The sequence below is a fragment of the Homalodisca vitripennis genome, chromosome 1 (genome assembly GCF_021130785.1).
Source record: "Homalodisca vitripennis isolate AUS2020 chromosome 1, UT_GWSS_2.1, whole genome shotgun sequence".
Taxonomy (NCBI): domain Eukaryota; kingdom Metazoa; phylum Arthropoda; class Insecta; order Hemiptera; family Cicadellidae; genus Homalodisca; species Homalodisca vitripennis.
Window position 1 is genome coordinate 127,030,267 of NC_060207.1, and position 24,723 is coordinate 127,054,989.

A 24,723-nucleotide genomic window follows, 5' to 3' on the forward strand; every position below is an offset into this window, starting at 1 on the left:
AATTTTTGATAAATATCTAAAACAATTTCTATGCTATGAGAAAATGAGAGTGTCCATCAGCAGTTATGAACTTCCTAGAACTGTTTTGCTGGAATATCACAATATCTAAATAATACGGGTGCAAGTATCCATATAAATATAGAACAAATTTTGGGTTCAAACAAATTTTAGGTTGAAACAAACAAACTTGTACTATGAAAACTGAAAACTGTACATGTGTCTTTTTTTATTTTATCTAAATAAAATTTATCAAACACTCACTTATCATTGAGTTTAAGAGCCATATAAAAGAGTAAAAGGGAAAAATACGTAAAGATGAAAGTTTCATGTCATATCCAGTTTCAATCTCAGAACTGGTTCACAATCAGTGCAATTTGCCTGAATCCATCTTACTTAAGAGGCACAGTTGAATTAAGAAAGGAGGAAATATAATTTTTGATAAATATCTAAAACAATTTACGCACTAGTTAACAAAAATAAACAGAAATAATATTTTTTATACACAGACAAGGTAAAAAATTAAATCAAATTAACTAAGAACATACATGGGTAGAGTGTCCTGTTTGAAGAACTTACATATGAAGTAAAGCGATATTCTTAAAAGTATTTGGTGACTACTTTACAGTTTCATGAGAATTTCAATATCAAGAAATATTAGAAATAACTGTGCAATAAAAGTTATTCCAATGTTAGAGTTATTGCAAAAAAGGAAGAATACAACTTACCTTCCAGATATGTGAGCTGAAGTGCCCTTCTAAAACCACTGGAGGTGGTTATCATTTCAGAATCAGAATTAGAATAAATTTTATTGTCTGGACAAAGTCAGACATAAAATAATAAATATTACAACACATTACAATAAAGTATAAAATACAATGTAGACTTACTAATCTTTATAATCTACCTCTGAGTTCAGAAATTCATTCATGGGCAAAAGGCTACAAAGGTGAGTCATGTGGAAATTTTTGTTTTAAAAGTTTGCAAATCTAACACTTTCCATGTTTCAGGGAGTTTGTTAAAGAGCTTGATTTATAAAAATGTTTTACTCATAATGCATTTAGTCAATCTAGTTGTAGGCGGAACTACGTCTTTGGCATGTCTTGTGTAATATTTATGTATGTCATTAAAGTTTGTAAAATAATCTAAATTCTCTTGTATGTAGATTAAATTTTGAAAAATAAAAATGAATGGCAGAGACATAATATTATTATTATTAATAAAATATGATTTACAACACTATCCCTGCAACCCCAATAATACAGAATTCTTATAGCCCTCTTCTGCCATAAGAACACTTTTTCTGCACCTATAATATATTTGCATACAACAAATGAGAATGAAAAAAGCTAAAGTATGCAATTTTAATTAACTTACTACTAACACAGCTCTTAAGTTTGTGTTATAGAAAACAAACTCTTGACAATTTCTTTATGTAAGATATTACAGTATCAAATACTGAATATACTATCTGCTATACCAAATAAATGGGTTTTTACCTGTTTGAGAAGAAGGCTACTGTTTACTTGGGGTGACAGAGGTAATGCTGTGGCCCAGATAACTAAGGTTTTTTCTGGAAGACTATTTTTGAAAAGACGAGCCAGCTTCTGCAAATTCTCTTTAAACTCGATAACGCCGTTTGGGCCCCACCTGTAAAACATTACATGTTTTGTGTGGAAAACATAACACAAAAATTTGGTACTTGAAACAAGACTGGATAACCAACACAAATTTACATAATACAGAAATTGAGTAACTACTTGCATTAGAACAGAAATTATCCTTAAATTCCTGTTTCAAACTCAAACCTAAAATAAAGAAGTTAAAGAGAGGGCTGTGGGCCAGAATGAATGAGAGAAATTGAAAGACAAGACTTGTCAGCCACAATCAAAAATAAACACTTAAATTTTGTTATTACTAACTGGGTTCCTCATGGGAAATAAGAAAATTCTCAATATAAGATGCAATATTTACTGTTGCACACTAAAAACTTGAACCAAGGGTTAGACAAACATCAAAAAAATATTTGTATCAAGGGAGAAAAGGATATTTTGCCCCTTATACAGAGGGGTAAGTTTGACAGTATAACAAAGAATCAAGTGTGGAACTCCTCTATAAAACGACAAAGACTTTTCCTCCCTTGATGCACCGATTGTAAGCCTTTAATTAGAGGAAGTATTTATTTCTTATTTAGAGAAAGTAAAGAATTACATTGAATAGCATGAACTATTGGAAATATAATAAGTTTACCGACAGACATCCCAAAGAGTAGAGTTGATATATATAACATCAGGGGCATCTCTTAATCCCAGGTTGATATCCTCCATCATGTCTTCCAACAGAAGGTTGTAGCATCGAGTAATGAAGTAGAAGTCCACCCTTGTCTCTGCCTTCTGTAACATACAGTATATTCATCTTACACATTATAACATCAGCTATTTGGATGACAACTACCAGTGTTAGTGATAGTGCAGATTTTTGAAAATTTATTTTACTACAGTATATGCTTGTTGCTTTATATAACTAATGGTTGTCTTATGACAAAGTAATTATTATGATGAAGACTTCATAATTCAATTTTTTTTCCACTTAATTATGTGATAATCAAATGATTCGTAATAAGTGAGAACAGGCCCATTTATTAGAAATCATCTGATAATATAACTTCATGCTATAGCCCACTCATACATTTTTTTACAAAAAATACTTTTCTACACAGAAAGAGGTGCTTTCCAGAATATTGTTTAAGCTGAAAAATATTTATAGAGTTTGGAAGATCAACCAAACTCTAAATAATATTTATTGAACTCCTATAAATATTTATATTCCCCAGAGCATCTTGTAAAGGTGGACTAAAATTCAATGTATGACTTTTTTTCTTTTTTTTTCCCCCAGAGCAAAACAAGAAGAAAAAAAATGATGATGTCTTTTTGTGTTTTGTAAGACATGTTATTGGTTTTGAAAGCTTATTTGGTAAATTGTAATTTTAAATCTTTTTTAAAGTTTGGAATATTTGTGAAATGGACAACAAATGAAATAGAAGCACCAGACTGTCATAATTTAGTAAAGGAAATAAATGAAGAAGCATTGAGACCAATTTGGAGGCATTAGTCAAAAAGTCAACAAAGATGCAAAATTAATAAGCAACATTGATACAATATATTGAACAAAGAGGTAATAAATACAAAGACAGAACACAAAAATAAAACAAAATATAAGGAGAAAATTTCCTCAGATATAGAGCCTTTCTTAATAAACATTTCATTGATTCTGTAAGGAATTTAGAACAAAAAATTAATAATTTACTTAATGTAAGTTTTAGCTAGACACCAAAAGATGTTCCAACTGGCGAGAAAACTGAAAGTAGTGATGTTTACAACATGTAAAATAATCTATTAAAAATCATAACTCGAGTCTGACTTATCGCCTTGCAAAATGTACTAATGGTCTACTAAATAAAGGCATTTTCTTGAAAGTCTCTTGGTTGTGTCCTACCAACAAATAATCTGTTAAATCCTACTCAGTATGGTTTTAGACAAGAAATATAACTTGTTTCCACACTAGGTTACAGTCAGATAAATTTATCTGACTTTTGTGGATAAAGCATTATTTTAGTCTCAGGTTTGTTTTATTTAATAATGTAAAGTTTTAATTAATATTTACTTAAAACATCAATGAAATTACCTTAAAAGATCTTTCCTCCTCATATCCTCGGCCATGATTCAGTTCACTGTGTTTCCCCAACTTGTCACCACTGAAGCTAAGTTCTTGCTACAAAAGTCAAACATGAAAATAATTCAATGGATGTATCAACAGTGTAATTGGTAGCATCATTGCTTGACACATAAAACATAACTAATTTATTTTGGCATTGTTATTTTGGATATATTCCAAAATACAATAAAAAAACTACTGTAAAAAAGAGCAAAATGAAATCCTCTTAAAATTAATTTAGGAAATCGTGAAGCTTATTTTTCAAACAGTTACAAACTTAAACAATATTTTTTATTAGTAGTTTTAACATAACCTCTTTGTCTTAATCAAAAACAAATTTGAATAAACGTATCTGATGTGAGTCAAGCGGTTGTGAGTCAAATCTGTAATATCTCTTCAGCTAATGGTATCTCTAGTCACATTTAACACATCACATTTACACTTAAAAAAATGTATTAAGTTTTTTTACACTTACCTTTATCTATTTACATGAAATTCAAGTTTGGTAATTGTATTAGTAATTACTTTACTAAAAGCATTAAAATATAGGTCATGTTATAGCTATCTCCATAACCTTAAATGTTCGTTTATTGAATATCATGGTTTATTCAGTAGTCTGTTATTCTGTTATTAAAGAACATAGATTTAAAATTTAGTTATGTACTATTTGTTTTATACACTGTGAAAGTTTGAACAAACTCTTACTTATTATCTACATTAAGTACAACAGAACACTTAACCCTCCGACTGATAATAAGAAACTCCCAGAATGATATATTGGTTTTTGTCTTTTGCGCAGTATATTTTTAGGATATTTACAAAAACATATCTTAACTCTTTCTGAGCCAATGACGTTACTAGACGTCATGCCTAAACTAGCGCTAAAAGCCAATGACGTCCACTGACGCATAATCAATTTTTTTTTAAAATATTATTTAAAAGCATTTCTGGGTAACAAACTTAGTAAAAACTGTTAAACAAGGGACAACCGTTTGTGTCTATTTTGAAGGTCACGGCTCTTGTTCGAGCGACAAAATGGCGGGTGGCCGGATTTTCATAGTCTCCCGCAGAGCCAACGACGTCTACTGACACGCGCTCAGTCTCCCTGTAACCTTCCGTGAGGTTAGATGTTTATTCGCCCTTCCATTTTCGATCCGCGTATTTATCTTTTCAATTTTGATGTTAATCAATATTTTTAATCAATGTACAGTGTAGTTTATGTATTATTATCGTGATTTAGGGCTTTATTGTCAAGTTTTAATTTTTAGAATACTAAGTGTTTCTAGCTATTATTTGCGTGTTTACAAACTCTTATTTGACCATTTAGCAATGGCAAACATAAACGATCAAGGATTTGAAGACTTTGTGGAAGGAATAATGAATGCTTCTTTTAGTAGTGCACTCGTAGAGGGATCGATCAGTAGTGAAGCCGAAGATATTATTTTACATAATCGTGATGAAAATGATAGTGATTTTGAGCCCTTAGAAACTCCTTCATTACGTAATGAAACTCTTGAAAGGGAAAATGCTACTCCACCGCCAATGCAGCCAAACATACAAGGTAGGCCTAGACCTAGACATAATCACCGACCATGCACTTGGACTGATGTTACTACAAACGATCCAGGCCCATCTCATACAATTCCTCTGTACAATATCAATAAAGGCCCAGTATTACCTAGCACTTTTGATAAAGATACAAGTCCTTTAGAATATTTCCAGTTATTTTTTGACGAAACTTGTATGGCGAAAATCGTATCTGAAACAAATGTGTTTGCCCAAGAAAGAAAGTCTTAACTAAATTTTCCACAATCTCGTATGAATAGGTGAGAACCGATTACAGATATAGATTTCAAAGCATTTTTGGGAATGATCATAAACATGGGTCTTATTCTTCTTCCAGACATTACATCTTACCATAGTATAAAATGGGAAGATAAAATTCCTTTTTTTTTGCAGATGTATTTTTGAGAAATGATTTTCTCAACATATTTTGGAGTCTTCACTTCAATCATTCTGATGGAAGAGCGCCTATGAGTAAGACTCAAAGAATAGAACCAATAGTTGAACACATAAGGGATAAATGTAAGCTATTCTATACAACTAGTAAGGGCAAGTCAGTTTCAGGGTTTACAATCCAAACAAGCCCACAAAATATGGCATGAAAGTCTTCGTTCTATCAGACTGTGTAAACGGATACATTTATGATTTTCTGCCTTACTTTGGAAAAAGTGACATTATATTGAATTCCCCGCTTTTGAAAACTGCACAGATTGTAAAATTATTGTGTCAGTGTGTCATTTACAAAGACCCGCAAAATCCAACTTCTGGTTTGCATGTATTTACAGACCGCTATTATACCAGTCCCGAACTTGCTGGTGAGCTGTTAAGTATAAATTGTTATTTGACTGGGACAGTAATGCCTAATCGTACATCTATGCCACCAGATTTGAATAGACAATAAAAAAAAAATGAAGGTTGGGGACATCTTGGCCAAACGAAGTAATGATACTCTAGTTTTATCTTGGAGAGACAAGAGGGTTGTACACATGCTGAGTACTAAGAGCAAAGGGAGTAGATCAGAGGCTACAGAGGTTGCGAGCAAATGGCCAAATAAACCCCCTACTGCAAAACCAACTGTAGTGCTAGATTATATCAAGCATATGGGCGCAGTTGACAGAAGTGACCATTTTATCGCTTCTTACCAGTTTATGAGAAAAACAAAAAAATGATACAGAAAGGTACTCTTTTGGTTGCTAGAAGTATCAATTGTAAATTCCTACCTATTATTCAAACACATCCAAATAAAAAGTAACACTAAACCACTAACACACCAACAGTTCAGGAAAAAACTGGTATGTGACTTAGTAAGTGAGAAAATGGCAGCCAATTCTACAAAGAGAAAAGGAAGATGTTTGACACAAGGACCCCAGGAAGAAAGACTTATTGGATGTCATTTTTTGGAGAAGAGACCAAAGTATTTCCGTTGTGTTGTGTGCACTAAGAGGGGGTTGTGTCGTGAGACGAACTATGCCTGCAAGACGTGCACGTCAAAGCCTGCCTTGCATCCTGACCTGTGTTTTGAGCTGTACTACACACAACAAACCTACGCCTAAGGATCACATATATGTAGCTCACTTTCAATAAGTATCATTTATCATGTTATAATATTGTAAAATGTAGTGTGTTCTTTATTTTATACTTGGAAAATTTAAATTTTTTTAGTTTCATTGCTTTTATTTAATTTGTATATATAAGTTTTTACTATATTCTTTATATTTTCTCTAAATAAAAATTACTATATGCTTGTTTTTTGTAAAATGTTACAATAATTGTGTTCAACTATTGTTAATTTTATATATGAACACATAGAATGTCAAAATTAAATTTTTTCAGTGAAATTATGATTTTGCCATTTTTTGGCTGTAGATTAACAATAAAGAGTGAAAAAAAATATTTTGTCTTTTTTTTACCTCTTATGTTATAAGAATTATAACAAAAATTGGTTTTGGTATGTGGGAATTTTTTTATTTTTAAGGTGTATGGCTCTTAGGAGTAGTTTTAGTTATTTATTTTTGGCTCGCTAAGGTATAATTTAAGTAATAAGGGTTATATATCATTTTTTAAGAGACCAGATATATATACCTAAAATAAGACAAATATGCACTTACTAGAGTATTGTTTTTTTGTTATTTGTACATAAATTGAAAAATGTGTATTGTAAATTTTTTTTACTAAGTTACACTCCATGTAACTTTCACATGACTTGAGATAGTGATTTACTGTAAATGTACAAAATATACATAGTTTTATAGTAAAGAATTATAACTTGTACACTTATTTACAACACAAAAACGTTTATTGATAACAATGTAAAGTATGTACAACTTTTCGGCATTACGCATTTCCATATTGAGTGTTTGATGAATTCTTTGGGCAAGAGGAAAATCAGATAGTGATGAATTGTTTTCACTGTCATCAATTTTCACAACCCAACTCACTTTCCACCGGTTTATAATCATCCAAACTACCTGAAGACATATCTGACAAAGGAATACCATTATGCACTTCATTTGCCGATATTGCACTTTCATCATCAGAACTAATATTTTCATCATCCAATAGTTCAGATATATAATTTGAAAAACGAGGATCGCCCAATTCACAACATAACAATCAATTACAAATAACTAGCCTAAAATAATAACCTAACAACTGTAGCAACAAAGAACATCAATGCCGTGCAGGGCATCACCAGCTGCATAGTCCGTCAGCTGCATGCCATGCGGCTTTTGATTGATATTACTGACAGCGAGTAATATTACGAATATAAACTATATAACATTAATTGATCTTTATGATTAGATGATTCGATTGGTGCAAGTTATGTCTTTATAACTTAAACGGATTTCACATAATAATAGCAGAAAGTTGACTGACGGCTGTGCCATCTTTATCGGTTTACAAGCAGTATTGGTGAACGTCTGTGCCATCGGTCATCAGTTGGAGGGTTAAGATGATGAATTTTAAAATGTAAAAGAACTCTTACCTTTTTTCTCAAATTGGTTTGATCTATCAGTCCACCATTGCTCAGAAGCCAAACAAGGTCTTTATAAGTGGCCCGTACATCTGAAATAAATAAGATTTATGAAGAGCCTTGTGTGTTCCGTAAGATAAATTATGATAAATAAATTATACTTGTCACAAAGCTTTGGGTAAGCTTTGATTGTATCTTCAATTTTCTGATTAGGTGGTAAAGAACTGTGAGGAAACAAGGGCATACACCTTGTGTTGGAGTGGTTGTATGCAAATTATATAATGTAACTGTTGAGTAAGTTGATGGCCGAGTGGTCTAAAACATAAGACTTTTGACCCCAATTAAAAAATGGCATGTGTTCAAATCCTGTCTGACCAATGCACTTTGATCAGTATCATCAACCTTGTACTGTACTGACTCTCCTCTGTATTTTGTTGATAAGATTCATGCATAGACCAGTGGACCATTAGGATATAGCTTATGTCATTAGGATCATTCTGCCACATGCTGGTTCAACCTCGTAGGTGTTGGTCCGGAACAGTAAGTTTTGAAGTTTTGTATACAGCATATAACATGCTAGCTATAACATATAACAGGTAGCATATAATAAGTAGCTTTCCTTGCATGAGTATAAAGAACTAAATACTCAAATGAGGGGAAATCTTTCGGACCTGCATTAACCGATCATCTATACTTGGTACAATGGCAGACAATTAACAAGTGCTTGTTAAACCGTATATATTATTATTAGTAGAATCTTAAATTTAAATATTGAAACGAATGGTTTGAGAAGCATTATGCGAGTAAAATAATTGTAATAATAATAACTATATACGAGTACAATATTTGTAGTAATAATTATTATTATATTAGTAATTTGGCCCGTTGGATTCCAACTGGCATATTCATCCACTGCACTAGGCCCTTAATCTCATTGGTTCAAATTATGGGCATGATCAAAGACTATTACATGGTCTATTAAATTGTTAACAAACATTTTCTATTTTCAATCCATGTATCAAACCTTGTTATCAGACATTTATGAAGAGTTCGAGTTAATATGATTATCATGGTGGAATAATTAAGAAATATATTATTTATACATTAGTCTAATAATAGTAACCATTATACATCACATGTGCTGTACAATGCGGTTGTTTATTTAGTTTTCAATAAATTGACTGGTAACGTATTTATATCAAACAATCTTTATATTGGTCAATCTTTCCTGTTGCAACATGGTATATTTCTTCTGATGAGCCTTTCTGAAATATATTGCAGTGTCATCATTACACGGGTGCTCACTAGTTGTAACACCCACACCTAAACTCAAATATTAAATGTTTATTTATATTGTAAATTGAATAGCATTAAGTTTTGGAATTTCAACATGGCATAAAATGAACTTTGTACAAGATACATGAGGCGATTCTGAAGCCAATGTACCAAACAAAATTCAAACCCCTTCCTACCATTCAGTAATTATTTTCATTTTATAACTTTTGTGATTGATGGCATCCATAACACCTTACTTACTTTTCTAGAGTTTCTTTACTAATGAAACTCCATGATTAAACATTGTTTTTATTGAAAGAACATAATAAATGGAAGCATAATCAAAGGCATTTATGCATTGTTTCCTTAATATCTCAGCCAAATCTATTATACATATAGTGTACATTTTTTTAAATATTTGCAAACCAATTTATTGTAGAACTTTTCCTTGCAGTGAAATTTTAAAGCCCCTTGGTGATGACAAATGTTAACAGCTATATAATTATGTTTATACATTTATATTTGTGTAATATACAGCTTCATACCACATCATATGTTGATTTTTCATCACCAGTGGTAAGCAATTACAGTAAAATTTTCAAAAATGCATTTTTTGAGAAAATTAAAATCAAAATTGTGAATTTTATTAAAAAAAAAAGAAGCATTTTATGACAAAGTATATTAAGTTGTACACCAAAAATAATTTCAAACTGAGTAAAATGGCACCACTCCCATCTCTCTAGGTTGAATAGGAGTAAAGCTAAGGTGATTTTAATATATGTTGGTTGTGAATTTTTTTAGTGGTTTTTGAGAAACTTTATATAGCCTTAACTTTGAAACTTTATATTCAGGCCCAAAATGAATATAAAAAAGAACTCAGAACGAATAAAAGAAGAACATGGAGGAATTTTTGTAAAAACATTAACAGTCTTCCCGAGGCATCCAGGCTTCAAAAAACTCTCCAAACGGAGCAAACTAATCCTATGGGGACTCTAATAAAGGACAATGGAGACCTAACAATGAACAGGAAGGAGACCTTAGAACTACTTCTGGAGACACACTTCCCGGGGGGTCACCTAACTCTAAATAAATGAGGATACTTATTTTCTATTCGGGGGGGGGGATCCAGTCGGGAGGTGGCAAGAGCCAGACAGCAGTCTAACAGACTATTCACATATGAAAGAATTAAATGGGCTATAAGATCGTTTAAGCCATTTAAATCTCCTGGGGCGGATGGAGTTTTTCCAGCCCTTCTTCAAGAGGGGCTGGATATTCTATTAAATACTCTTAGCATTCTGTTTAGAAGCAGTTTCGCCTTAGGATACATACCAAAGAACTGGAGGATAGCACTAGTGGTGTTTTTGCGGAAAAATGACAGGGATCCAACAAAACCCAGTTCGTACAGGCCTATTAGCCTAACCTCCTTCATGGTGAAAACTATGGAAAAAATAATAAATAGACACATAAGGGACGTAATATTACTGGAACACCCACTTAGTCCCACACAACACGCCTACATAGAAGGAAAATCAACCACCACTGCTCTCCACAGCTTAGTGGGAGAGGTGGAGAATACCTTCAGAAAAAAGGAAGCCCTAGTCAGCGTCTTCATGGACATTGAGCTTTCGACCGAGTAGCATATCAATCCATGGAGACTGCGATGGAACGTTTTGGAGTTTCCCCAGATGTAGTCAAATGGATAGTAGTCCTCCTAAAAAGCAGACAGGTAAAAGCTAAGTACGGGGACGAATCTGCCGCGATCACGGCCCAAAGAGGCTGCCCCCAGGGGGAGTCTTGGTCTTGTCTCCTCTCCTGTGGGCGATGGTAGTGGATGATCTCCTAAGAAAAGCAGAAAAGAGAGGAATACGGCTACTATGTTATGCGGACGACCTAGTGCTTATGATTAAAGGGAAAAACATAGGCAGGCTGGAACGCCTAATACAAACAGAACTTAACTTCATAAGTAACTGGTGTCATGGGGAAGGTCTGCGGATCAACCCATCAAAAACAAATATGATTACCTTTACCAGGAAAAGAAAATTCCAGCTAGCAAAACCTGTCCTGGAGGGAATCAGCATTAACCAAACAAAGGAGGTGAAGTATCCTCACATTGAAGCATACCTCACATTGCATGGCCCAATAGCTCATGTGGTAGAGTGATTGATTGCTACTCTGAAGAACCTGTGTTCAATCCCTGCTGTGGGTGTCTACTTTTTTGCTAATTGGAAAACTGATTTATGATTGTTATAATTTATATTAATGGGCATTTATTTATTTGTTTGAACTTTTTTAATTAAATTTGACAATTTCTTCCATATAAATACATATTTAATTCAATAGATTTTATAATATTTTATAACAATAGATTAAACAAGCATACTGTTATGTTTTCTAATTAATGAGATTGTTTTTTGCCAAATATAACCAAAACTTGCCTGGAAGTACTGTAAGTACATTTCACTAAAACACTTCAAGAATAACATAGTAAAACTCAAGACCTGACCTAATTTGTAAAGGCAGCAATAACTCACATAACTATCAATCAATCATTTAAGCATTTTCAAATTAATTACTGACCACACCTGACAAGCTTTTGTTGGCACTGCTACTTCTTACCGAAACCAATACACAAATAAATAAAATATTTGTGGTGGTAGACATAACTACTGCCATTGCCAATTTTAATAATAATGTCAACATACCTATGTGGCACCTGTGGCATAGGAGTAAGGTACTCTTCAATAGCTTGTACAGGGCCATGCAAAGCAATGGTTCCACACAAAATGCATTGGAATCTCAGGTAGTGACCTTAAAAAGTTATTAAAAGCTGGACACAGTACATGGAAATGCAACCAATGTAGTGTACTTTCTGCCACTGAGCACAATGACCATAAACTCCATGAAGAACACAGGTCACCTGACCAAGTCCATGCTAAAAGTCCAGAAAACCTTAGAGATACAATGCCTCTCTCATTGAAATCCCCCATTGTTGAAAATGAGATCTGCAACAGTTCCATTAAAACTTTGGAGAATAGCCTCATCGAAAATAACTTCCTAGAAACTTCGGCCAGTGAAGAAGATAAGCTCACCATGGCTGCAACCATAGGTTCTGCTTTGCTGGAAGAAAATAAATTGCTGAAAAAACAACTATCTACCTTGGAGCGCAACCTAGCAGATCTTCAGTGTAGGCTGGCAGGTTGTGATGCGAAGATCGAGGAAATGTCTGAAGAGGAAGGAAACTATCTCAATAGAATTGAAACACTGTCTGAAGAATTAGCCTGCCACTCAAGCACAGGTTGGAAAAGAAAGGAAAAAGATAGTTTGAAATCGAAAACATTTTTGAAGATCATGACAATAAACAAGAACAGCTTATTTCAGAGTATGCCAAAAAAATTGGTGACCTTGAAAAGCAATTTTTGTCTTCTGACAGCAGCACTCTGATTCATAAAACAGACATAGCCCAACTGGAAGCTCCAAGAAAAATGAACGCTGAAACTCAGACAACAGGCGGAGAACTTTCACCACAGTCCAGACCACAACATTTCTCAACTATTCTTTTAGAAATAGCCAAAATGAAAGTCAAAACAGGACCAAATGGAGACAATGATTAAAAATGTCACCAGCCAATCTCACTGCCATTGTGCTGCTGGCACACAACAGTCAGTCCTGTGTGAGCAGAGTACTCAAACTGAAACCATCTCATCACAAGATACTACTACCCCGAAAATCGTCCCTGGAGCAATGAAATTAAATACGCCTGTGCCAAATAAAGGTAAGAAGCATGCAATAGGAAGGAAAAACAACCACTTCAGTGTGTCCTTACAGATTAAAAAAAATAAAGCTCAGGAACAAAAAAAGTGAAGACATGTACAGAACAACACTTAAAAACTGTTACCCAAAATGAAATTCCAGTCTCCAGCAAGCAGTATGACATTTTCAGGACAAGGTAAACACCCTCCAGTAAGTGCAAAAAGACTTAAAGACAATGAGACATATGAAGAATTTCTGCAAACAAATATGTGTGACACGTACATGGATGCAGCCAATGATTTAATAGTCCTCTTTTGCCGCCTCTGCAAACCCCAACTGCTAATTTCCCAAGTGAGCATACCCTGAAAAAAAAACAGGATGCAAGAAACCCCAACTCAAGCCCCGCTTTTTTAGAGTCGGGCATCAAAAGCAAAACTCGGAAAAAGGAGGCCTATCACACCAGATACTTTTTCAACAAGAACGTGCAACTGAAGCCACAAGCAATATAACACACCAGACAGTTATCAACAATACTAACAGATCCTTCTCGGCCATACCTAATCACAATAAACTAGAAAAACGAACTTTTAACAACCAACTGAAAATTTTACATCAAAATATAAACTGGCTATCCAACAAAACTGATAGGCTAGCACACTTTCTACAAGATGAGAACCCCGACTTCATTGTAATAACAGAACATGGCCTTTCCTCATGAAAATCTCCAAAACACATGCATAGAAGGCTACTCACTGATTGGGGGTTTCTCTAGGAAAACCCACGTTAAGGGAGGGGTGGGTAGGATATGTAAAAAATGGTCTGGAAAAGAATGTCTCACTCATACGCACAAGTAATGAGGAAACAGAACTGACCTGTGAAACAGCACTCTTTTGAAGTCAAAGTCAGCAAACAACTCTGCTTGGTGCTAGGTGTATACAGACCTCCAAGAGCAAACCTCGACCAAGCCATAAACATTCTTACAGAACAACTAGAAAGAGTGCTTGCTGCTGATAGACAGGTATTGATAATGGGGGACATCAATGTAGATACTCTAACTGACGGCACAGATAAAGCAAAAATAGAAGAATTCCTAACTCCTTTTAACATCACCAGAATTAATTTTGCCACCTACAAGAATCACCCAGAACACAGCAAAATCAATAGACTGGATATGTACAAATATTAATCTTCAACAAATACAGACTTCGGTCATAGCAACAGGACTCTCAGACCACACAGCGCAACTAGCAAAGGTACACACTAAAAAACTAACAACAGACAAATTAAAGAAAAAAAACGAATCTACAATAAAAATGCAATAGAGCTCCTTAAAAGCACAACTACAAGCCCAAAGCTGGGAAAGTGTAATAATAACTCATGATGTAAATGAAGCATACAATAAATCAACAGCATAATCCAATCTGCCCTAAATTATGCCTGCCCATTGAAGACATCAAGAGTTAAACATAAAAGAACACAGTGCTGGGATCAAGAATGTACCAGGCTCAAGAACGAGTATGTAAAAGCCCTTGATAAACAGCAAACAACCGGATTAGATGAGGACCAAAACTAGAACAGTGGCTAAGAAGAAAGAGTACGATCAACATATAAAAAAACTCCGAAGAGAAAACGCTACCGCCCACATCAATAGCTCAGAAAACAAGTTAAAAAGCTTTGTGGTATACTATAAATTGTGAAAGAAGAGCCAGTCCCACCACCGAAAACCAGTTTCATCCTTCAAATTAACAACAGAATGATAGATGACCCAAGAAAAGTCTCAAACTGTTTCAATGAATTCTTCTCAACAATAGCTGAAAGAACACTACAGAACAGTTGTAACACGATAATGAATACCCTACCAGTTTCTCCACCAACAACACATCATATTTTTTAACTTTGGACCAATCACTCGAGAAGAAGTCCAAACATCCATTGACTCTTTGAAACAAAAAGACTCAGCTGGAATTGATGAGGTTTCAGCCAAAATGTTAAAAATCATCAAATTTGAAATATTAGTACCTTTAACAGACTTAATAAATAAATCACTTTCACAGGGTATATTTCCAGATAAGCTAAAGATTGCCAAGGTCTATCCAAAATACAAGAGCGGACCAACTACGGAAAGAAATAGCTACAGACCAATCTCTCTAACCTCAACATTCTCTAAAATCGTTGAAAAGATTGTGTGTTAAACAAACTGCTGCATCACCTAGATCAGCACGGACTCCTCACTGAACAGCAGCACGGGTTCCTCAAAGCAGATCTACAGCTACAGCTGTAATTCAACTGACTGAGCACATCTTAAACCAACTAGAAGATGGCTGCACTTCTACAAGCCTGTTCCTTGACTTCAGCAAGGCTTTTGACTGCCTGAACCATGACCTCCTTCTGCTCAAACTGAGGAACTTGGTGTGGGAGAGGAGGCAGCAAAATGGTTTAACAGCTACCTTAGTGATAGGAAACAGATAGTGGAAATAGCCTATACAAAAAACAGCACAAGATATAAGGCCCAATCCAGAGCTGTTAACATACAAAGGGGTGTACCGCAGGGCTCTGTACTGGGACCAGTCCTCTTCCTCCTTCTCACGAACGACTTCCCTAGTTGGATTGGTGAAGATGGACATACCGTCATGTATGCCGATGACACAGTCCTAACGTTTGCCGATAAGACACCAGAATTACTAAATGAAAAGGGCCAGTACACAATTCCACAGGACTAAGCAATACTGCTCCTCCAACGATCTGGCCCTGAATGAAAACAAAACAGTACAGATGACTTTCACCACCAAACAAACTGACACTGCTGTATCGCTACCTGGACTTGTAACTGAAAACACCACGAAATATCTGGGCATCATAATTGATTCTAAGACTGTCATGGAAACCTCATATAGACCAGCTCTGCAAGAAACTATGCTCTGGGATCTACGTCATACGCAGAACCAAGCAAGTGTGCAGCTCAGAGGCAGCCAGAGTGGCCTACTTTGCTCTGTTTGAGTCCCACCTTAGGTATGGCATTGCAACCTGGGAAGGAGCTTCTAAAAACAACCTAGACAAAGTACTCATTAAACAAAAAAGAGCAATTAGATGCCTGGCTAACCTTAACTACAGGGACAGTTGTCGAGAGTCTTTCAAGGAACTGAAAATTCTTACAGCCATCTCACTTTACATCCGAGAAGTAATCCTTCACACCTTCACAACAGCACAACCTAGACACAGGGATCAACACCAGTACGACACCAGACATGCAACCGATTTCACAATCCCGCAACATCATCTGAGACTGTTTGAACAAAAACCCAGCTATAAAGGTGCCTTATACTTCAACAACCTGCCAGAACACCTCAAGAGAGAACAACCAAAACGTTTCAAGTTTCAGCTGACGACCTGGCTCCTGGAACGACCCTTCTACTCAGAGGCAGAATTTTTAAATAACCAACTATAACCTATGTATTTTCTGACGCATTACTGTTCTTGATGAATATGTGAATAAAGAGTTGTCTATTGTCTATTGTCTATTGTCTATATCTGGGTTTAATCCTGGATGAAAAGCTCACCTGGAACTCACATATTAGAAACAGGACATCCAAAGCAATAATGGCCCTTGGGGCCTGTAAGAGACTTTTTGGATTGAAATGGGAACTTAAACCCAAAATGATATATTGGATTTACGAAACCATAATAAAACCAATGGTTACATATGCTGCCTTAGTGTGGTGGCCGAAGGTAGAACAAACAACAGCTGCAAAAAGGCTACAGAGTCTTCAAAGGTTAGCTTGCTTAGGCATCACGGGAGCAATGAGCTCCTGCCCAACACTAGCAATGGAAGCGGTCCTGGGGTACACTCCTCTTGGCCAGGAGGTGATGAGAACAGCTGCGATGAGCGCAATGAAGCTTCTAGGAACAAAGGTAATAAATGGAAAATAACCAAGATCTGACGTTCTTTAAGAATCTTTTCGACCAACAGAAAGCTCTTTCTGATCCCCAAGACAATAAATCGGACATTGGTGAGATCGACGATACTAATGAGGAGTTAGCAATATGAACATGGACATTTACTAGATTTAAGCTGAAATAATTAAAAAATGTTATTTGTATATATTTTTGAAACATTTTTGTTACATTAAACATGTTCTTAAATGATCTCTCTCTTTATTTTAATCTTACTCTCCCATATAATGCAGCAAAACTCGTTTAATCCAATATACTGTAGCAAAACTCGTTATGTCCAAACTAAACCCCCCTTAAAACCCCCCTAAATGTTAACATATCTTTTTGAGGATACTGGACATACATTATAATGTACAAACCTTTAGAAAAAATGTGAAAGGAGCTTACAATATACATTACTTTATGTTCTACAGTTTTTTGGGGTTTCTGAAAATTCTTCAAAATGGACATAACGAGTTTTGCAACTGGGCGACTCATATGTAAAAATCGGACACAATAAGAGTAATAAATTACCGTAACAAGAAGAATCTTGTACATTAAAATTTTAAAAACATAAATTCAACACTAACATCACAAAACAAAAAAGCCAACTATGGCCTAGACTTACATAGATATCAAACAAACCTTACAATATTTATAACTTGCCTATCAATGCTATAACCGCTTTTGTGAAATGGAGGAAAGAATTCTCCCCATGGATTACCAGGAGCCAAGCCAGTAATTGTTAAAATAACGGCCGGAGAGGCAAAATACAAGTTTTGCGTTATTAACTTATTGGAATCGTCCTACAGAACAAAACAATATAAGGTTTGACAGGGTGCAAATGAGAAATAACGAAGTTGTAAAACATAAAAAATAATGGGACAACTGTTCATGCGCGGAGCAATATTTCTATGTTGTACAAACGAAAGAAAAACATCCATTGAGAGAGGGGCTGATCAGAAATATAAATTGAATTGTAATGCAAAGGCAATTATGTACGGTGTAAAAAACTTAATAAATCATGAAAACCCCTAATATAAATATATATATATGGACATCAATAGAGAACACTTACCATTAGTGTGTTCCAGAGAATGTGCAGAACACCAAGCTCCAACGAAATATAGCGTTGTCTCGCTGGCTTCAAATGCAACAATGTGGTCACCAAACCAAAATATGTCTCTATGTCTAAGCGTGTTCTTTCAAAAAAGGAACCTGTCCGGGCCAATTTTTTAAAATTACGACATTCAAAACTTTTTTTACTACTTTTACGAATTTTTCTGTCACAACGCAACATCAAAGTCTCCCAGTTTAAAAAACAATACGTGACCACACGATGAACATATTCACCCATTATTAAAAATTTCATGTTCTATTAAAAAGGAAATAAGTTCCCCAAAGGCTAAAACATAAACTCTTAACATGCCCGAGAAAACACTCCGACATACACAATTCACTACAATTCGTCGAACTACAGTCAAACCTCAATATAATGGACCTCATTATAACGAATTCCTTGAAATAACGAATTTTTTTGAAGTCTCCATAAAAATTTCATCTCTACATAATGAATAAAGCATACTCACAAACCTCGATATAACGAATTTATAGTAATCCTGGAAAAAATAAATCAACCTCAATATAGTGGATTTGTCGTTGTTACAACCTCTTGTAGCAAAATTCACCTCTATATAACGAATTTTCCACGACAGCATCTTGTTATAACAAACGGCAACAAAGGACAACAAACAAAAAATTGTGTCTCGACATGAATGCTTAGTCACAGCCATTCCCGTTTGAATTACTAGACGAGTTTATTCAGTTGTGGAAAGTTTGGATTGTGCAGTGCTTCGGAATTAAGTTACAGTAGTGACGATGGACGCCAACGCCATAACAAAAAGAAACGGTGCGCTATAAATGTAGAGTGTCAATGAAAATTTATCAAATGCGTTGAAAATAATCCAACGAAAAAATGATTGGATACCGCAAAAGAATTTGGAATTCTACCCAGCACTTTAGTTACAATTTTAAAAAAGAAAGAGAAGTTTGATGACGGAAGTGTACTGTGTTCTAAAATCAGAAAGATAAAGTCGTGTGAGCTGAAAGACGTAGAGGAGTGTGTGCTTAAATGGTTGAGGCAATGTCGAGACAAAAATATTGCAATAAGTGGACCTATACTTCAAGAAAAAGCCCAACAGTTTGCTTTTGAACTGGGACACGAGAACTTCTAAGCTAGCAATGGATGGTTGCAAAACTAATTAAAAACTAAATTAACTCATTTTTCAAAAAGTGTGCAAAGATAAACTTCCCAAGCTAACCGAGAGATATGAACCAGAAAACATCTATAACGCAGATGAAACTGAATTGTTTTACAAATCTTTACCTGACAAAACATTGTCATTTAAGGGTGATAAATGCCATGGTAAAAAAAATAGTAAACATCGTTTAACAGTTATGCTGGGAGCAAACCGCACAGGGACATTTTTTGGAAGCGAAAAAACCATTTTTAAATGTTGTTTTAAAAATGTGAATGAACTTCCTATAGACTACATGACAAATACAAAGGCTTGGATGAATTGTGACGCTTTCAGTGCATGGCTTCAAAGTGTTAACAAAGATATGACTAAGAAAAAGAGGAAACTTCTGATCTTCATTGATAACTGCAAGGCTCATGGAGACATTCCTATGCTGAGTAACATTAAGGTCGAGTATCTTCCTCCAAACACAACCTCTAAATTGCAACCGCTTGACCAGGGCATTATCCAAAGTTTTAAAGTAAATTATAGAAAAGAGGTCGTACAACAGTTCCTTAGAGACATGGAAAGCCGTTCACCTACAAATATCAATGTCTTTGATGCAATGTGGATGATCACAAAAACGTGGAGTTACAGAAACTACAATTTATAATTGTTTCAAGAAGAGTGGATTCACTGTTACAACTCAGGAGGACAATTCAGACCAGCCTTATATACAAGAAATCGACACTGCGGAAGGTTGGGAAACAGTCAAAGAAGCATTAGAGCTAGAGAAGGATGCAGAGTACAAAGACTTTTTTACTTTTGATGACGACGTAGCTGTGTGTGAGGAGTTGACAGGCGCTGACATCATTTCTTCTGGGACCTCTGTTCCAGACGAAAATGTGGCTGCCGAAGATGACGATGACGATAAACTGGATTGTGTAATGCCCGACCCGAATTTAAAAGATGCTCGTGAAGCCAATGGTGTTCTAGTATTTTTTTCTTAAAAAAAGGGTGGTTTGAGTGAATGTATGGTAAAATCTATAACTGAATTGGATTGCTTATTGGATATTATCAACGTCACATCACGTAAGCAGACTACTATTACTGACTTTTTCTCTAACAAACAGGGCAAAAACAGCATCAATAATACTGCCATTGAAACACAAAATGTAGATTAGGCCATTTAACCTTAGACAATTCGTAAATTTCAGTTTAGAAATACTATACAGTACGAGTACTGTATTTTATTTTACTGTACTTTTTACTATCTGAAGCATAAGATTTTTAAATTTTGTTCAGGTCATGTTTGCTTTTCAACTTTCTTTTAACCCTTTAAAGAGTATGTACGTCATATGACGTGTTCCTTTAAAATGAGTAATGGATAAAATCCATAAAATTACCAAAAGGAGTAAAAAAGTAAAATCTTTAAAATCTCTTAAAACATTTTTATTTACATTTGAAAGTTTAATAAAAAAGGACTATGTGTTCTACAAGTCAATATTTCAGTACTTTTTCAAAATCAAATGTCTTATTAATTTCCTCACTACGGCAGACTCAATCAGTATTGTCTGCCATTCGGACATTAGTAACAAACTAGATACATGTTGAACACTGGTGTGAAAAGTTTGTTATGTTTGTAGTGCTTGTATAAGTTACAGTTTTCAAACGTTTTTAATCAATTATCTGTCATAAATCTTACCTTTAATTAATCAGAGAAGTATATCTTACCTAATGAATAGATAGGCTTCAATTTGTTCTTGCAGACGAAATTATAAATTAAGTTTTTTGATTACTCAACTGTGACATATACAAAAACCACATGGTTTGAAACACATCTTTTAAACTCTGAATCCAAGTATTGAAGGCTCAAAACTGCATTGTTATTCACTAAACATTTTTGTTCTGAAGAAAACTTCTCAATAGTAAATTTTAAAGTTATAAACGGGACTGACTCTGAATACTGATTGTTCATGCTCATTTTAATCACTTGATTGACTGGAGCAGTTTCCTGTTGAGGACTGTCAACCCCACCACTCACCATCAAGCCATTGACAAATAATCTTATTGCTGTCTGCTGGCAGGTTACCAGCTGTTATCAACTACTGTCAACAAATTGTTTATTTCGTCTGCACTACACATTGCAAAATAGTCTTTCAATTACAATATGAGAGATACAATAATGTAATCTGTGTACAATATAAATGTTGTGTCTAAAGCACATAAAATATATACATCTAATAAACCACTTAACCATAATTATTGGTATTTTACTGGTACCAGGAACTGAAAGAAGATTTTAGAATTAAAAATGCTGAGTGATATAAGTTTAATGCTTCATCAGAGGAAGTTGAACTCTTTGACTTCTTGGCTAAAAAACTGTATTCTCAATTTTTAGCACTATAACAGTAGATCAGTAGTAGTGTTAATTTTATTTTATGAACTCACATAAAAATGTCTAAGGTCAAAACTGACAACCCCAAACATCCTTGTGGTGCTTGCGGTGTTGGAGTAAAGTATTCTGCCATCAAATGCACTGGTCCATGTAATTTCTGGTACCATGGAGGCTGTGTTGATATCACAGACAAGCAACTTGGGAAGTTGGGTAAATATGAGATCAACACCTGGACCTGCAGAAATTGCTCTGACACCCCAAAATTACCTACATGTGACGGCAAAGGCAATACTAACCAGTCACTGGTCTTAACATCTGTGGGAAATATTCACCAGACTAGTGGTATTGATACAAACGAGCTACTGAACTTATCCACTGGTTAGCTCGCTTAACCTTGAAAACTTCAATTCCAAATCCATTGACTTACCAAAAATATCCTCAGGGAGTCCTGACTTGACCGTAAATGAAATAGAAAACAAGATCCTTAACTCAAAATGTTGGATGAACAGGATATGGAAACATCACTGACACTAGCAGCTGAAGTGGGAAATGCTTTGTTAGTAGAAAATACACAACTAAGGGAACAAATTCACAATCTGACCCTTCATAACGCAAATTTGACCCAACAAATCTCAGAAATTACAGACAAAAATGAACATAACAGCATGACCCACTATGCACATGCTGAAGAACTTGAAAAAGAAAAATTATACTATTTTGGCAAGAAACAATAGTCTTACTGACACAATAAGGGAGTTAGAATGTCAGTTGGAAAAGGAAGTGCAATTACGTAGAGACCTCACTACAGCCTTTGAGGAAGCCGATAAAGAAAAAGAAGAAACTATTTACCAACTTGAAAACACTATAAAAACTTTAAAACTTGAGAAAAACAGCTCAGACAAGGCAAAAGCATGTGGTGGTGTTGAACTTGCAAGATCCTGCAGGGAAATGGGAATCCAGACAAGCCCAACTGACCATGATTTACCCACCTCTTTCCTTTTGTCAGAGCTGACTACAATTAAAAAATGAAACAAAATCAAATGGAACTTGCCATTGAGGTGCTGAATAAGCAAAGGCATGATTGCATCACAAAATGTGTTAAATCATCTGAAACTGTAGGTCACAAAAATGCCTACAATCAGGAAATTTCAAAAACAGCAGCCTCTACACTGAACGGCATGCACAAAAAACAGCGATCTGGATGAAGTGCTTGTGGATGATATTTTCCCTAAAGCCAAGCATAAGCTGAATGAACAAAGTTATCCTATGACACCAAAAATATTAGTTTCTCTACTGGTACTCAAACAAAAAACAAACCAGAGAATCAACAAGAATTACTTTGTATCCCAACTGATAGTAATACAACCAACAAAAAATTGCTGTTAAAAAACCATACAGCAAAGAAAATGTATAGTAATCCAAGGCCAAAATCTAAAGAGAATAGTTCCTATAAAAAACAACATTACAGTGCTTCTCTTCTTGTAAAGAAACATTCAGATCAACCAATAGCTTGGCAAGAATCGAAACCTGACAGCAAGAGGCCTAAGTCTAGTCCGTGCACTTCAACTCTTCACGTTCTAGATAAAGAAAAATGAGAATTTTTTAGCCCTACGCCATCGGAAGGAGCACAAATACAAGCAGAGGACTTTCTGGAACTCAGCTCTTCAAAACTGAAAATACAAAAAAAAAAACTGATTTAAAGAAGCTGACCATCCTTCACCAAAATGTTGGACCGCCTATCTAATAAAAATTGACAGGGTAAATCATCTACTAGCTAAAATTGACCCTCACATTTTAATATTGACGGAACATGGTTTACAAACTGACCAACTTCAAAAACACTGTGCTGGTTGGGTATACATTGGTGGCAGAGTTCAGTCGAATAAAAAATCACAGAAAGGGTTGGTGTGGCCATATTTTGCAAGGAATCTATGGCACTCTCTGTTGAACCAGAACAGATCACACACTTAAGTGTAGAAAATGGTTTGTGTGAAGTTTGCGATGATTAATGTTAAATTGGAGCAGCAGCATATATACGTTATTGGGATTTACAGAACACATGGAAATTTAGAAGTGTCTCTTAACATTGTAACTCAAGCTCTACAATTAGTGCCAACCTGGAGGAGCCCTACCATTCTTATGGGCGATATCAACATCAATTGCCTGGACTCAGGTCGTGAACAGAATATGCTTGAGGAAAATGCTATTGAGTTATAATATTAACAGAATAATGCTTCATGCTACAAGAATAACACCCACATCGGCGAACATCTATTGATTGTGTATGCTCCAATTTGAGAGACGAGGAACTTACTGTACAGGTGCTGCATGAAGCGCATCTCTGATCATTCTGCTCAGCTTGCTGCTGTGAACTCTCATCCTGAAAACGCCTCTTCGTCTTTCATAAAAAAAACGAAATTTTACAGATAGAAATATCGCAGAGATCAAGCATAAATTAGCTCAGGAATCGTGGAATGATTTAAAGACTAATACAAGTACAGATTTTGCCTACAACTTTTTTAATAGAACAGTCAATTTGATTTTAAACCATGCCTGTCCTTACAAGTATACAAAACCGAAAAGGAAAAAAGGAATTAGAGTGTTTGACGCGGGGGAAGCTGACAGCTTGAAGAATGAATTTCTAAGGGCGCAGTCACAATACATACTCACGGGATTGTTAGAACATAAGCAAGAAGCTGCTCTTAAAAAGAAAGACTACGATATCAAGTTGAAGGCCTTAAGGCGACATGCAACAGCTGAACAAATTGCCCTCTCTGAAAACAAATCTAAAGCTGTATGGACAGTAATAAACAGAGAAAGAAAATCCAAAAATTCACCCGGTCTCCATAAACTTATAGGCCCAACAGGAGAAGTGATTACTGATC

General features: G+C 35.0%; 1 protein-coding gene across 2 annotated transcripts in view; it reads right to left on the reverse strand.

Moving 5' to 3' along the window:
• The window catches only part of LOC124371069 (PC-esterase domain-containing protein 1A-like), a 43,614-nt gene that overhangs the window by 13,211 nt on the left and 5,680 nt on the right, over positions 1 to 24,723 (reverse strand). For both annotated transcript variants that reach the window (XM_046829390.1, XM_046829384.1), the window contains exons 2-5: positions 8,261 to 8,340; positions 3,682 to 3,768; positions 2,248 to 2,390; positions 1,497 to 1,647 (exon numbers count right to left, since the gene is read on the reverse strand). In XM_046829390.1, the coding sequence (XP_046685346.1) occupies positions 1,497 to 1,647; positions 2,248 to 2,390; positions 3,682 to 3,768; positions 8,261 to 8,340 (461 nt within the window). The remainder of the gene's footprint in view (positions 1 to 1,496; positions 1,648 to 2,247; positions 2,391 to 3,681; positions 3,769 to 8,260; positions 8,341 to 24,723) is intronic.